General features: G+C 42.9%; 1 protein-coding gene across 1 annotated transcript; it reads right to left on the bottom strand.

Moving 5' to 3' along the window:
- Positions 1-1,547: 1,547 nt before the first annotated feature.
- Positions 1,548-14,649, bottom strand: lhx3 (LIM homeobox 3). The gene is made up of 6 exons (XM_048259218.1): positions 14,179-14,649; positions 8,271-8,442; positions 7,768-7,970; positions 5,680-5,831; positions 4,079-4,250; positions 1,548-2,544 (listed from the first exon to the last, which is right to left on the bottom strand). Exons 1-6 carry the CDS (start codon positions 14,246-14,248, stop codon positions 2,108-2,110), a joined length of 1,206 nt encoding a protein of 401 aa, XP_048115175.1. The 5' UTR covers positions 14,249-14,649; the 3' UTR covers positions 1,548-2,107.
- Between the last annotated feature and the right edge of the window lie 654 nt (positions 14,650-15,303).

The following is a 15,303-nucleotide window of genomic DNA, read 5'->3' as shown; positions in this document are numbered from 1 at the left end:
AATTAGCTGCCTGGCAATGTGCTCACTCAGCTCCATATCTCCACGACTTGAGTTCCATTATCTGTGCCGTGAGATCGATGTGATTAATCTTGGAAAAATGTGAAATAAATATCTCCGCTACCAGCAACCCCATTCCCCCTCCACCACACACACACACACACACACACACACACACACAGAGACACACACACACACACACACAGAGAGAACACACACACACACACACACACACACACACACACACACAAACACACACAAACACACACTCAGAGACACACACAGACACACACAGACAGACAAACACACACACAAACACACACTCAGAGACACACACACACACACACACAGACAGACACACACACACACACACAGACACACACACACACACACACAGACACACACACACCCACCCACCCACCCACCCCACACACACACCACACACACTCACACACACACACACACACACACACACACACACACACACACACACACACACACACACACACACACACCTTCCCCCTGTCTCCTAGTCTTGAGCCAAAACCACCTGCCTGGATCATGTGATACCCATTTATTATTAGGGATGATGCATGAGTTGGCCTCATTGCATTCATGCATAATAATGAGATGTGGAGAATAGTGTGACGATCAGTTAAAACGAAGTGTGACGATCAGTTAAAACAACAAACAACAAACAACCAAACAAACAAACAACAGCTCCACCAACAGAAGGACCTACGGCAACCTTTAGTTTAGCTGACAAATTTATTAAAGACCTGTATCAGTTAATCATAGTCATAGCCATCACTGGAGAGAATAAATAAGACATAAAACATCTTTTCACATAAACAAACACATATAGCACCCCGATTCAATGTCATTCAGGTGCGATCAGTAGACTGTGGTGTACAAGATACATCTGAAAACACACAAATGCATAGAAGTAGTCTATTTCAATAGCGAGAGACAACATCTACAACTTGGTAAATGTACAAAGTCTTAATTATCTGTGGAACTTGCTGTCCAGAGGGCTTGTATAAAAATAAAGTCTCCACAATGTTAAATCACATTATATATAGACATTTGGCAACAACCAGACACTTTGACGAAAACCGTTGAAGTCACACACTAGAAAACACTGAATGGAGATATGATGGAGGCTGGTAGTCTATCAAAACTCAGTTCAGCAAATGTGTCCCTTCTTATTTCCTCAATGCGTTTTCGCTGTAATGCACACACGCACACACACATACACACACCAACAACAGGCTATCTTCCCCGACTGTGCATGTTGTCCCCTTTGAAGTGTACGTTTGAAAAATTGAAAACAAAAAAAATAAAGCAAACACATACAAACAGACATAAAGCAGAATGGGCTCCACAGGCATCTTGGTAACTTGTTGAAAACGCGTTTCAGTTTGACAGCCGGGCCGGGCCTGGGCCAAGCCTCTGACCTTCTGTAGTCCTGTATTCTGACCCCAGTGGCGGGAGTCATCTGTAGGGGTCGTCAGTCAGAAGACATGACAGCTGTCAGCCCAGTGGAAGACATGAGTGGGTGGCGAGGAGCTGTCCAGCCCAGTGGAGAGTCAAAGCAGATGACATGAGTGGGTGGTGAGGAGCTGTCCAGCCCAGTGGAGAGTCAAAGCAGATGGACGTTGGATGTTGTCGCATAATTTTCCTCCTTTTTATTCCTTTAGTGGAGGTCAGTCCCGCAGCAAGACGAGACCCTCACTGCCCCGTGCAGTCCCGCAGCAAGACGAGACCCTCACTGCCCCGTGTCTGACCACAGCAGCTGAGGTCCGCTCCTCGATGCTCATTCTGGGGGCTCGTCCGGTCCGCTCCTCGATGCTCGTTCTGGGGGCTCGTCCGGTCCGCTCCTCGATGCTCGTTCTGGGGGCTCGTCCGGTCTGCTCCTCGATGCTCGTTCTGGGGGCTCGTCCTGGTCTGCCTCTTTAGTCCATGCAGATGGATGGGAATACAGATTCAACACATTTACTGGTTTAGTTTGTTTGTTTGCTTTTCGTTTCTCTTCTTCTCGACGTGAGAGCCCCCTTGTTCTCGGACAAGGTCACTCCTCGGCGACGGCGGCGCTCATCTCGTCTGCGCGTCAGAACTGCGCGTGGTCCACCTCGTCCAGCCAGGATGCGGGACTGGCTGGGAAGTCTGGGTAGCCGCCGCTGCTGCCCGTCGACAGGTCAGAGCTGGGCCCGTTGGCGCTGCCCATGAGCCTGCCCCCCGCCTGCCCCATGATGCCCGGGGGCCCACCCTGACCCACCATGGGCAGCCCGGAGTCCGGGTACACCAGCCCCGAGATGAGGGGCTGGTGGCGGGGTGGCAGAGCCTGCAGCGAGCCGGGCGACTGGGGGAGGCCATAGGGGCTGCCGGCGCGGATGTCGTGGTAGGACTCCTGGGACGCGAGGACGCCACCGTGCTCCAGGGGGAAGGAGGGGTGCGAGCCTGCCGGGCGGCCCATGGCCGGGGACGCCTCGCTCAGGCTGCCGTAGAGACCGTTGGAGTGGCTCAGGTCCGACATGGGCGGCTCATCTGCGGAGAGAAGAGAGGAGGGAAGACGAGGTCAGGAGGGGGACACAAGAAGCATACGACAACGAGGTCAGGAGCGGAAGACGTGAAACATACGACACCGCTTCATCAGCACGTCCAACAGCCATGCCAGTGCACCAGTCGTGCCAACATCACTATGCCAGTGCACCAGTCGTGCCAACATCACTATGCCAGTGCACCAGTCGTGCCAACATCACTGGTTTGACCCACTTGTCTACATCAAACAATCTTTAGTTGGTCACATATCCGTGAGTGAGCTTCCACAGTGGCTAATAGTCCTCTAAACAGCAACTCTGAAATGGCTCTTGCCCTGATATGAACCTGTAGAGAGCTGGAAGCTATCCAGTGTCTATCAGCATTTGCTTTCACTGAACGTTGTTTGAAATAAATGCACACAGTTAAATGGAAGCAAATGCAAGGTGTTATTTAATTCTTGTTTTTGCATACCACATAAAAAAAAGTTCTTTCTAAAAGGAGGAAATAATCTCAGTGCTTAAAATGTGTCTGTATTTCATTGGACTTGCCATTATGGCCACTGGCAAACAGTGCTAAAACCATTGGCAGCCATCATCACTGTGTGTGTGTGTGTGTGTGTGTGTGTGTGTGTGTGTGTGTGTGTGTGTGTGTGTGTGTGTGTGTGTGTGTGTGTGTGTGTGTGTGTGTGTGTGTGTCTGTGTAGGTGTGTGTGTGTCTGTGTGTGTGTGTCTGTGTGTGTGTGTGTGTCTGTGTGTGTGTGTGTGTGTGTGTGTGTGTGTGAGAGAGGATCATCAAACATCAGCACATTACAGAACTGACAGCACACTTAACCATTGGACACACACAAAAAAAGCACAATAAAAACTCAACCAACTCTTCAAAATGAACTGCTGTCTCAACAGAAGCTTGAAGCACTTTCAATATTTTTTATTTTTGCACAGATTGACCGTAGTTATAGCCGCCTGTTGCCTGTGTGTGTGTGAAAGCTGATATTCACTCCCTCTCTCCACGTCCCAGTGCTTCAGCCTGCTATCAACAGATCCCATATCAGCAGAATCCTCCTCGAACCTTCCATGTCAGATGTATACACCACCATGAACCATGAATCAGATTTACTAAACAACAGAACTTGAGAGTGAGAGTGTTTGCGAGACGTCTTTAATGATTTGAAATGTAATGTTCACAATGATGAAAAGAGATGGAATGCACACAGTGCCAATGCCAATGTTCCATAGGCCTGCATTACATAGGCCTGCCGCCTGCATTACAATTTCCTTTAATGGAAAAGTGTGCATTATGTACATTTGGATGTGGTGATGGTTTCTAGTGTGTAGATTGTTGTATAATCTTATACATAAATACATATTTAAATGTCTGTCTGTGTTGAATAGGCTCTGGTTGTTGTTGTTGTTGTTGTTGTGGTTGTTGTTGTTGTGGTTGTTGTTACGTTGTTGTTGTTGTTGTTGTTGGTGTTGTTGTGTTGTTGTTGTGTGTGTGTGTGTGTGATCTGATCTCACCTGTGTGTGTGATCTGATCTCACCTGTGAAAGACACATCTGCGTCACTGTCCATGCCCTCCTCCTGAATGCTGTCCTTGTCAGATTTGGAGCTGCCCCTCGAGCGCTTCATGTTGCGGAAGTACTGACCCCACCTCTGGCGTCCGGCATCCTTCTTCAGACGTTTTTCCTTCGCTCGCCTGTTTTGGAACCACACCTGAAATGCACACACACACACATCATACATGCATACTCAGTTGGGCATACTCATAAAAAAAAAAAATTACCTTATTGAAAAACTGAAAAAATATATATTTTTCTAAGATCTAATTTAATTTTGGTCACTAAAGCTAGAAATGAGTAGTAAAATATTTGTAAAAGGGAAATTGGATAGATGTGTGTCATTTAAAGGAACAAATCCACATATTTATTCACTTAATCACTAAAATGACCTTTGGATCACATACTTTTTAATCACTGACCAATAAAACAACGGGATAGGGTACTGCTTTAAATTACGTGGGTTAATGAGAGAGATGTAATTAAGAGTAATTATGGAAAAAATTGAAGAAAACTAAGGGGCTCTCTTCACTAATTAAGAGCTATACTAACTCATTAATCCGGGAATATTTAAATGACTTAGCCTGATGCACTTGTAGAAGCTACTGAAATTATAATCTTTTCGATTCCGTCAATTTCCTCTATAGTTATTGATACCTCACAAACAAAAAAATCACCTGGGCCTGGGGAACCAACAATATAGTAGGCTATCTAGGACGTCTCTGCTTCTCACTGGCGCCATTAAATAACGTTATGAAGAGATTAATTTTCAAGGACTGTTATGAGACCGGGTCATGTCTTTTTTTCAGGCCAAGTGGGAGATTGAAACAGTAGGAAGGACCACTAACGTAAAGAGGCCCATGGCCCGCTGAGATTTATCGCAGGCGTAATTAACTCCGAGACAGCTACAAGTTGTCCTTAACCTGCGGAGCAGACGGGTTGCACTCTGCTCTCCTCTCGGTAGAATCTACAGCAACGGAGTTGATTTTAATTATTCAAATTTCACCAACGACCACACGTTTTGACGCTCTATAAATTAGGGCAATAAAATTGCACCTGAGTAAAACTTTTTAAAAAGATGGTCGTCAATATACCACAGGGTTTTAAACATTACAAGACTACAAACATGCCCTATCGTAACTGAATGGGAATGACTATACAATCACAGGCACTGTAAGACTATGCCGTTAAATGCTATCTTCAGGGATGTTAATAATTATATGCAGCGTGTGATGCACCCTTCTGACCCAAAGCCATATTCGGTGAATAATGGACATTCCAAGTAGCCACTATACCTACTTTAAGTGTCCTTGCACATTCATAAAAATAATATATATGGCCATAGTCAACCTGAGTAAGGCTCTTTCAGAGACAATATGCAAGGTTCCCTTTTAGTATTGTTAACGACCTTGCCCCTACCGATCTCAAATCTAGTGGCTAGACTTCATTTAACTCCTTCTGGCCGTAAATTAAGACCATCCACGGAACACCTTTCACCCCTATATCTCGGCACACTTTAGAGCTTCCACCTTTTTGCCAGCAGTGCAAAAAGGACAATGTCCTTCCGGGACAAATGCGCTTCTCACCTGCACCACTCTCATATCCAGGCCCGTCTCGGACGACAGCTGCTCTCGCACGTGGCGTGCCGGTTTGGGGGAATTATTATAGGCGTTTTTCAGCGTCTCTAGTTGTTTGGCCGTGATCGTGGTGCGAGGCCTTTTGGCAGTGGAATCAGCTTCTGTAAGAGAAAAATATAACCCAGTAAGAAATAATACAAAATTGTCAACATGTTTCAAAGTAGTCCATTCCAGTGCCTCTTTACTCTATTTTCTCCTGACCAAAACGAATGATGCGTTTTATTGTTTATAAACCTATAATAACAGAAAATAATCCATGACCGGTTGACTATTGCCAAACGCATAGTTTGTAGTCTTCACTTGTTTGGGGATTTGGGGTTTAGTCTAGTCCTCGGAGTCATTTAGGTCACCTGAAAATATACTTCCCAGATTTAACTGTCTTGACATTGCCACTACTGTTTTGCACATTCATTGTAAGCTGAATGCGCCTAATGTGTGACGGGAAAAAAACAGACATTTAACATTTCAACTAAACGTCCGTAGCCTATTAAAATAAAAGCTAAAAATAATCATCAATGTCCTTAAATGTCCAGTGTTGAGGACTAAACGTGATATATCCACCAAATTGAATGATCCTATTTCTTGAAAAAAAAAAAAAAAAAAAATGTGAATATATGAATAGTCTTGAGATATATACATGACTGCAATTGAACAATAATATAAAAAAAACAGTGTAGGTCTAAAGAAAAATTGAAATCATTTCGTTTTTGCCAAATGATTCCTTCCATAAAACATAACATTTCATAACCATGCTTGAAAATAAATTAAGTAACCCAAATCCTCAGTTATTAGGCCATACTATTTGTGGCTACGTTAGCCTACATCTTTAAGCAAGACACTTATTGATATTTTACACTTTTTTTCCCCTACAATTTTTGATCAAATTCAAAATGGGGATTTATGTATACATTTTGCACGACAAATTGGCTATTCACCTAGATCATCACATCATGCAAATCTATATGATCCCGCAAAAAAGTCTGCATTAGCTTTATCACGATAACAACATGATATTAGTTACACACAGAAGGAAATGCGTACATGTTTACTGGCCGGAGAATGCCTAATGTGTAATGTCAGGGTAATGCCCTAATGCCCCACGTCCTTTTCCCTTCAGCACTGTCACCGCTACAGACAGCATGCCTGCCTGCCTGTGAGCATCAAGACCCAGCTTGAAATCTGGATCAACATTTGGACAGGCTGTGCGGGGGTGCGCAGGCCATGAAGGATGAATGTCTCCATATTACCAAGGCAGGTATTGATTAGGGGCCAGGCCGAAGAGCAATTAGCCCAGGTGGGTCAGATGTTTATGGATGACCTCATGCCCGCGGAGATTAAGTTCACAGTTAAAAGCAGCCGTTCAACGAGAGGTCACTGATTTAAAGGGATAAAATCATTTGGCGACTTTGATAAAACGCTCCGCGGAAACGGCTGGGGATTGGCATCAATTTTGCGCATTCTCGAATTAACATCCCCCATTGTGCGCACTTTGCTAGCACAGGGAGCAGGAATCAGGGAGTGTTTGCACCTGTCTGCTGCAGTGTTCAGGGTCATCTCACACATACCCCGTGTCCAATTCCATTCCCGTTCATTATAAATAATTTAGTATAACATGGAGAATAAAATACAGAACCGAATGTTAATTATTATATAAATATTACCTATTACAATAGCATAACAATATAATAATCTTTAAGTATACCTATTACAATAGCATAACAATATAATAACCTTTAAGTTTTATTTCCTTCATGTGGTATTAAGATATACTAAAACATGCATTGGGTTTGCTATAACATTAATAATCCAAATAGTGCTAAGAACCTGAATTTCATAACCTTGCTTTAAATAAGACTTAAATTGGAGTTCATTAGGCTATAATTGTAGCCTATGTTAGACAGTTCTCGAACAATACCCGTTTTTCACGAATTAGGGGTTTCAGACTTGCTCATCAAAGACTATGTTGGTATATTCGCTTCACTGGTGTGGCGTTACTCCGAATAAAGGCAGGACTGTACTATGTCCCTGCGTTCTCACCCCTTTGCTTGGCGGTTTCGTAGTCCGCTTTGCACACGAGCCTGCTATCCTCCATCAGGTAGTACTCGTCCCCCGTCGCCAGCTGCCGTTTGCACACGATGCAGGCGAAGCAGTGCAGGTGATAGACGAAGTCCTGTGCTCGGCGCACCACCTGCGTCGGAGGAATACCCTGCTGGCATGCTGCACATTTGGTTCCAAATCTCCTTTGGGAAGCAACAAGGGTCGATATCAATATAGGCGATTGCATTTCACATTCAACACCTGGTAACATGAGCTTTTCCCACCGTACAGACACATTCTAACATACTACTTCCCATTCCATGCCATTAAACATTTATTTTCATTTTCGTTTGATATGTAGCCTATTACAATGTCTCTCGTAGATTTTTACTTCATTGCGAATAGCCTACATGTGGCCTGTGTGTGTATTGTTATTAGTGAAAAATCATGTCGAAGAACTATCAGGTGGACAGAGCGAATGATGCGCTGTTCGGGAGACTCACTTGAAGAAGTCTTCCTTGCAGTAGACGCTGTCTCCCCGGCTGAAGCACTTGTCGGCCAGCGGAGACTGGCAGTCGCTGCACTTGAGGCACTTGCTGTGCCAGTGGCGGTCCAGCACCTTCAGGATGAAGCGGTCCACGATGTGCTGATTGCAGCCAGCACACACAGGGATTTCTGCCAAGAAAATAGAAAAGACGCGGACCTCAGGAAAGTTCCATTCTTTAAAAAGAAAAAACAGATAAAAGCCCAGATAGTGTGTAGGCTTCGTGCTATCATGATGCAAAGCTGTAAATTCTATCCGGTGTTAGCCTGGAACTCACAAGTTGATCGGAATTCCCAATCTCATACGTGCACCCTAACGAAATCGACACGCTGCCATCCAATTATTGTGAAATTAATGAATTGATTAGTATTTTTCTGAGAGTGCTATTTTTACAGCATTGGTATATCAACAAAGGGATATTTTTTTGTTTTATTTCACAGGCTTTCAGAAAAAAAAAATGGATTCGTTTATGTCACCACTGTCAAATTTGTCAGAATTATATCATTCGTTATCCTAAGAAGTGCTAGAGCTAGAAATATATGAAATAATTAAAACCTGTGTATCATTATGCAGGTATACAGAGCAGTCCTAGAGCCAAAGATTAAAACGGCTGAGGACGTAAAATAATGTTTTCAAATGCATGTAATGATTTAAATAATGTTAAAGAACATGGCAAAAATGCCACTTTATATGGTAGTCTTGTAATAATACACATAGCCTACTGAAAACAAGAGTGAGGGCAAAGGAAACGAAAAATCATTGTCTCTGTTTTCCCTATTAGTCTATTCGTTGTCTTCTCTGCCTTATTGCAGTTCTTTATTTTTTCACCATTAACATCATGATCTGTCCGAATTTCTTCTCCTACTGAAGTATTCTCTTCCACACTCTCAACGCTGCGTCAACCACAGCAGCCATATAGAAGCGCCATTTTTTGCCTTCTCCAGAGGGACAACCAGCCGTGAGCTGATGCAACTACATGATCAGGTAAACCTCAAACTCCATACCTACGATTGCAACTGCAAATTGATCCGATCGCACATATTTCCTCCTGGTTCGTTACTATGTAATAGGCCACTAGATTATATCTGACACACCCGTTTTTTAACGTACTTCGATTGTGGGCCTACATTAGCCATACTTAGAGTATTAAATCCAACATATGGAGGATCATATTGGTCAGTCGTTTGAGTTGTACTAAGGATCCTTTATCTCGTTTTTGCACAGGGGAACGATACCTTAGTAGCCTACATACACACAAGGACGTTTTTGAGAGAGTTGGTACAAGTACAACCGGAAAAAAAAGAAATTCTGTAGAAGACAGTTTCAGTAAAGGATTGTACAGCGGTCTAAAACTGTAGTCCTCCATCTCTTAAATGATACTATAATTGATATTTACAATATTCGTAACGAGTACCCAAGAATAGGACTATGTGTCACATGCATGTCAGGCTAGGGTATGATTTAATTTACTGATAAATAAGTACTGAGGAAATAACATCCACATTTCTACAGAGACATATATCATTTTTCTTGTTATCACTAATGTGTATTAAATAATGACCCTAAACCAGCTGTGACTCTTGCGCAAACAAAGTGCTGGTCATAATTGAAACGCGGAAATCCATTCACCTGTGTTGCTTCACCAAAACCATAAACAAGAGATTGTAAATATCAATGGAAGACTGCACCCACGTAAATACGACTTAAGATATCATCATTCTGTTGCATAATTAATCATTAAATGCCGGCACTTCACATTTCATCCAAAGAAGGAATCGCGTTTCTTTTGTTGTGTCGGGGGCCTTTTAATAAAATATGAAACGCTGCGTCGTTTTTCTGTCACTACTTGGGGGCTGTCCACATCGGCCAAGCCAGCATGACCAGGTGTACCGAAAAACCTATAATTTATTTAAGGGGCTTGAGATTACAAAGAGCTTTTAGCGAAACTGAGGAAATAGGTTAACATGTACTTTGAGATAATCAGGCCCTAATATGAAAAATAAATAAATAAAATGAAACCGTAGCCTCGCCAACAATGGGATTCATGTAGGCCTAAAGGGCATCATCATAGCCATGTAAATATCCGACTTCTTGATAATATCAAATTTTAAAATATTCACACCATTACTGTGAACGTTTTAAAAACGAACGAACGAAGAAATTAATAACATTAATGGAGTATTGCCCTTGAAAAGTATCAGCTGTTTCATGAGCTGTCTGGCATGTTGCCTAATTCTGTCACGGTTCAAAGGTGTATTCATTTGAATGAAACAAATGTTAGAAATGGGTTCTGTGATAAGACTCCCCTGTGACTGAACAGCGCATAATGCAACAGATGGGCAAAATGCGAAAATATTTTAAAAGCCAAAAAATAGCAACAATGAGAACAAACAATGAATTGTGCCTTGCAGAGAGGAAAAGATAAGACATATGCCAATTGGTAAATTCACCGCCTGGTGCCGTAATCCTGCGTCCTACAGATTCTGCTATAATCCAAAGTATTACAGCGGTGGCGGGGTATTACATAAAAGAAATCTGAAAGGGAATTGTCCTCCGGTTGGATAACCCCAGAACAGCAGAGGCGTACACATCATGCCCGCAACAAATCGCTGTAGGTTCGATGCAAGGCCACTGGCTGGCCCACTCTGAAAATAGCCCTATTCGCACATCTTTTCTTACAATGGCATACATCAAACATGAGCGAAGGTTATCGAACCAAACGCACAAAAATACTTTTTTCCAAAAAAAAGAAAGAACCTCGGTTGCTTCAATCGCAAGTCAAATGAACAAAGTGCAGATCAACCGAATGCCATTAAAAAGTAAAATCAGACAAACCAACTCTTACACGGCAATTCATGCAAAAAACAAAACTATCCCATGCATCATAACCTGGGTGAACTATACCTTTACGTAGCTCCTCGCTTTGCGTAAGCAGGGCAAACAGCATCTCTGTGTTATTGGCTGCGTCTTTTGGAGAGCTCAGCTCGCACTCGCTATGCTGCCCATCCATGGCTCATGCCCCAACAACAACAACAAACTACAAACACTCTTTCTGTCACCGTATGTCTGTATCCCGACTCGCCTTAAACGAATCTAAACGAAAATATGCGGAAAGATTCAGGCAATGGTGGCAAAAACATGCGCTCCGTGCAGTGCGTAAGTGTAGCCTGCTATGGTAGAAAGATGTGAAGTGGATTACGCCGCCTTGTTTTCCGAATGACTGTTCTGTTGCAACAGGACGGGACAGATTATCACCCCTCTGTGTAATGTGGAGAGGGGTACCAACGCCAAGGGTCGTTCAAAATATGAGCAAAGGCATCTGGATAAACTTAGTTTTTTAATGATATGAAATGAAATGTTATTAAAACAAATGGACGTTACATATGCTCTGAGGGTCAACTAGCATTTAATGTTTTCCATCTGCATAAATAAACATCATCATACCATTAGAATAGATAGAACATGAAAATAATTTAACAGTGTCTAGTTAGCGGGGTACAACATGCACTTCGATATGTCAAAAATATTTGGAGACCCAAAAGACAAGGCCATGGGTACTGCTAGATTTAGCATGATATTCTGCACTGAAATGGCTTATTATTATATCATTAGAATATAATAACATATGTTATAACAATATTTACTTATATATATGAAGTATACTTGTATATATGAAGTAAATCATTATATTATGCATTTTATTCGATTATTTATTACATTATATTATATTATTTTATATTATATTATTGTTTACACATTTTGATAAATTGTTTTGACGGACTGTCATAATTGCAGTGTCACAATAATTTGGAGTTCAACTATTATGGATGTTATCTTGAAATCGGCCTTTTGATTTTTAGCTTAACATGAGGATCTGTGATCGGTGTAGACTGAGTCCATATTTCCAGAGAGAGCAACAGTTTGAAGAGTCACATACAGTATATGCGGTGAGTGGCATCAGTAAAATGATCATGATGACATCTCTTTTCCGGCTATTCTCTTTTCATGTACTCACCGACACAGGTAAACTACACACACACACACACACACACACACACACACACACAGAGTCCTTTCTCTATCTCACACACACACACACACACACACACACACACACACACACACACACACACACAGAGTCTTTCTCTTTATCTCTCTGTTACACACACACACACACACACACACACACACACACACACACACACACACACACACACACACACACACACACACGTTTGGCATGTGCCTTCAGAAAGACAACTGTTTGCTTAAGGAAGAATTGGCTGTTCAATAAAATGTTGATCGAGTCAACACCCAGATGAATTTTATTGACAGTGATCTCCAGTGCAAAAGAGCGCCTTGGGAAATCAAGCGTAGTGCCACCGCCGCCTGGCCCTTGATGAATTCAAAATCAATGACCCATTTGCCTGCATTTTCAGAGTATATGAAACGCATTTTGGTGAAAGGTGCGGGATGCATCAATGTTCGCTCTTACTTTTATGCTTTATAATATTTTATGTCTTATTGATCGTTCACTTTAGAGGGGTGGGGCGACAGTAATAGCTTCACATGAGCTATGTTTGCATCCGATATGTAAGCATAAGCGTGGGAAAAAAGTAGGGGCCGAAATGCTAAAAGTGCACTATCAATTGTGTTCTAAAAGCAGGTGCGCACAGCCACATTTAACGTGCTCTTAATGTTGTATTTTCGTATGGTTCCAACATTAATTAACACAAAGATTTCACCTGCTGCAATTATTTTCCTTAGCGTGTTTCAACATTTCGTAACAACCCTCGATTTTTCCTTCTAACCAACCAAATCTGATCTTTTGGACGTTATACATGCGCTAATGTTTCATTTCTTAACCGGCTTTGGCCTATATTCCCATCTCACTCTGAGATTCAGGCCTATTTGTAGGCTAAGAGGAGAGCTGATGAGCTGCGACAAAATCTCCCCTTCTTTGCCACAACCTTTCCAAAACCGGCAAACGTCTGTGATGCTTGCTGTGCGTTGCACAGTAATCCAGAGTCCAGAGTGCCCCCATCTTGGGCCTGTTCTACTGTTCCTCAAGTTTCGCACCTGTCACAAAAGAACCCGATACCTGTTGCGCGTCCCTGGGCAGTTAACGGTACGCACAGAGGGACACACAGAGCCAGACCGAGGGTCCCGGTTGTATTGGCCTCTTGCTCTACCCCAGGTGCATGCGCCTTGCAGCTGAATGCGTCGGTGGTCCCCTCCTAACAGCCGCGAGCGATGGGGTGAGATGACAGCACGCGCTGCACATCTGTTCCACTCGGGCACAATGTCGCTCATTACATATTCATAACGTATCCCTCGCGCAGGAGAGAGACAGACTGAGGGACAAAACCTCCAAGTCTTGTTGAACCGGTGAGTGAAAAAGAAAATCCACACGAAAAGGAACAGATCATATCATATAGCCTACTATGAAATATGGTTAACGGTGTTACTCCACTGATCTTGAGATTGTTTAAGTTGGTATAGAATTCGTAGTAGTCCAGTATAAATGGCAGACAATTGTTTGCATTATTGGGTGGCCTCCATAAAGCATCAACGATACATATCAACAAATGTCCAACACAACCTCAAATAACCAGCTATTAGAATGGCTGAATGATGGACGGGCAACCAATACAAATCATTTCCAGCAACTCATTTTAGGAACTTGTTGGAGACCGGATTCCTTCTCCCGGGTGGTGGTTTAATCAATTTCATGCCTCATTTCAAGGATGCAAATGTGTTTAACTGCATAAAATAGAAGTGAATGCCTCGCTGCACAACGCATCACCACTGACACATCTCGTAAAATGAGAAAATAGCAAGATAATTTCAGCATAAACAGTGCTTACCTTGACTTGAACTGTATCTTGAGTAATTTCCAGGATTTTGACAGCTCGAGCCTGGGTGTTCGAGCAACATTCTGGCCAATGGCGGGTTTTAGCAAAAATATACACGCTCGAGTTTAAGATAGAACAGCACTAATCACCAAAAATGCTACAGGTAACAGATAAATTATTACCAGGGATTATTGCTACACCGTTACCGACTCCAAATCTGAAATACACTAGTCCCAGGTGGTTTTGAGCCCGGAATGAGACGGAGCCTCGCAAAACCTGGCCCACAAAGACAAGCACCATGCGTCCGGACACTTGCTGCATAAAATACTGCGTCCGTTTGATTCCACGCTTCGACGAACAGTGAGGGGGATTCTTGACAACGATGCGAGTCACCTGGCCTCTGGACGCTGTTCTTTTTAGCATAACCAAACTAAGGAGGCGAGTGCCGGTGCTGCCGAGAGTTAAAAAGGTCTGCCCTGTCCTCGGTCCTGAAGGGGAGTTTCTAGGCGCGCGAGGCGGAGGCGTGTGTATACGAACCCCCCCTGTCTTCGAAACAAGCCTGCCCCCTTATCACTTCCTGTGGTACACGTGTCCATCTTTCATCGTGTACAATAGGGCACTGGGCAGCACCGCGTCGGGATCATGGCTGTCGTGCGTTTTCATGGTCTTTGCTTCTCTTTTGTTGGATCAAGAAAAGCGCACAGCAGACACAACTGTGAGATGCCTACTTGTCCTGTTCACGGATGTTGCTCGAAGAACATTGCCGTGTCCACTTTAGACATAGCTGTCATCAAAACGCACATATAATCTGAAGGCAGTTTTTTTGTTTTGTTTCTCAGACAAATATGCATTGTTTACTTCGGTGTGCAAATTTGTTTTCAGTGTCACTAGGGTATTTTAAGTGAAAAAATAACTAGTGCTGTGTTACCTGGACCCGCAGTAGGATTTGACTTGAGGAAGTTGACTCTTCCACCATAGAAAATTAAGATTTCGATGTACAGATGTAAATGTAAAATTATTATTTTTTAAATTTCATTTTTAAGGGCTAACTGGATTTTGATGTAAAAGAAAATGTGTTCGTGCGCGTTTATTTTCAATTGGCACGTGGAAAATGTTCTTTCTTTCTTTTTTTCTTTC

Source organism: Alosa alosa, chromosome 12 (assembly GCF_017589495.1).
Source record: "Alosa alosa isolate M-15738 ecotype Scorff River chromosome 12, AALO_Geno_1.1, whole genome shotgun sequence".
In the NCBI taxonomy this organism is placed as follows: domain Eukaryota; kingdom Metazoa; phylum Chordata; class Actinopteri; order Clupeiformes; family Clupeidae; genus Alosa; species Alosa alosa.
This window is presented reverse-complemented; position numbering and strand designations above follow the sequence as displayed.

What these genes read in the sequence shown, in the direction of transcription:
- lhx3 (XM_048259218.1), bottom strand. Translation starts at nt 14,248, where the DNA reads ATGTTGCTCGAACACCCAGGCTCGAGCTGTCAAAATCCTGGAAATTAC. An exon ending in AAGATACAGTTCAAGTCAAG is followed by an intron (nt 8,443 to 14,178) that starts GTAAGCACTGTT and finishes TTTTCTTGGCAG; the next exon opens with AAATCCCTGTGTGTGCTGGC. An exon ending in CGAAACCGCCAAGCAAAGGG is followed by an intron (nt 5,832 to 7,767) that starts GTGAGAACGCAG and finishes TTTCTCTTACAG; the next exon opens with AAGCTGATTCCACTGCCAAA.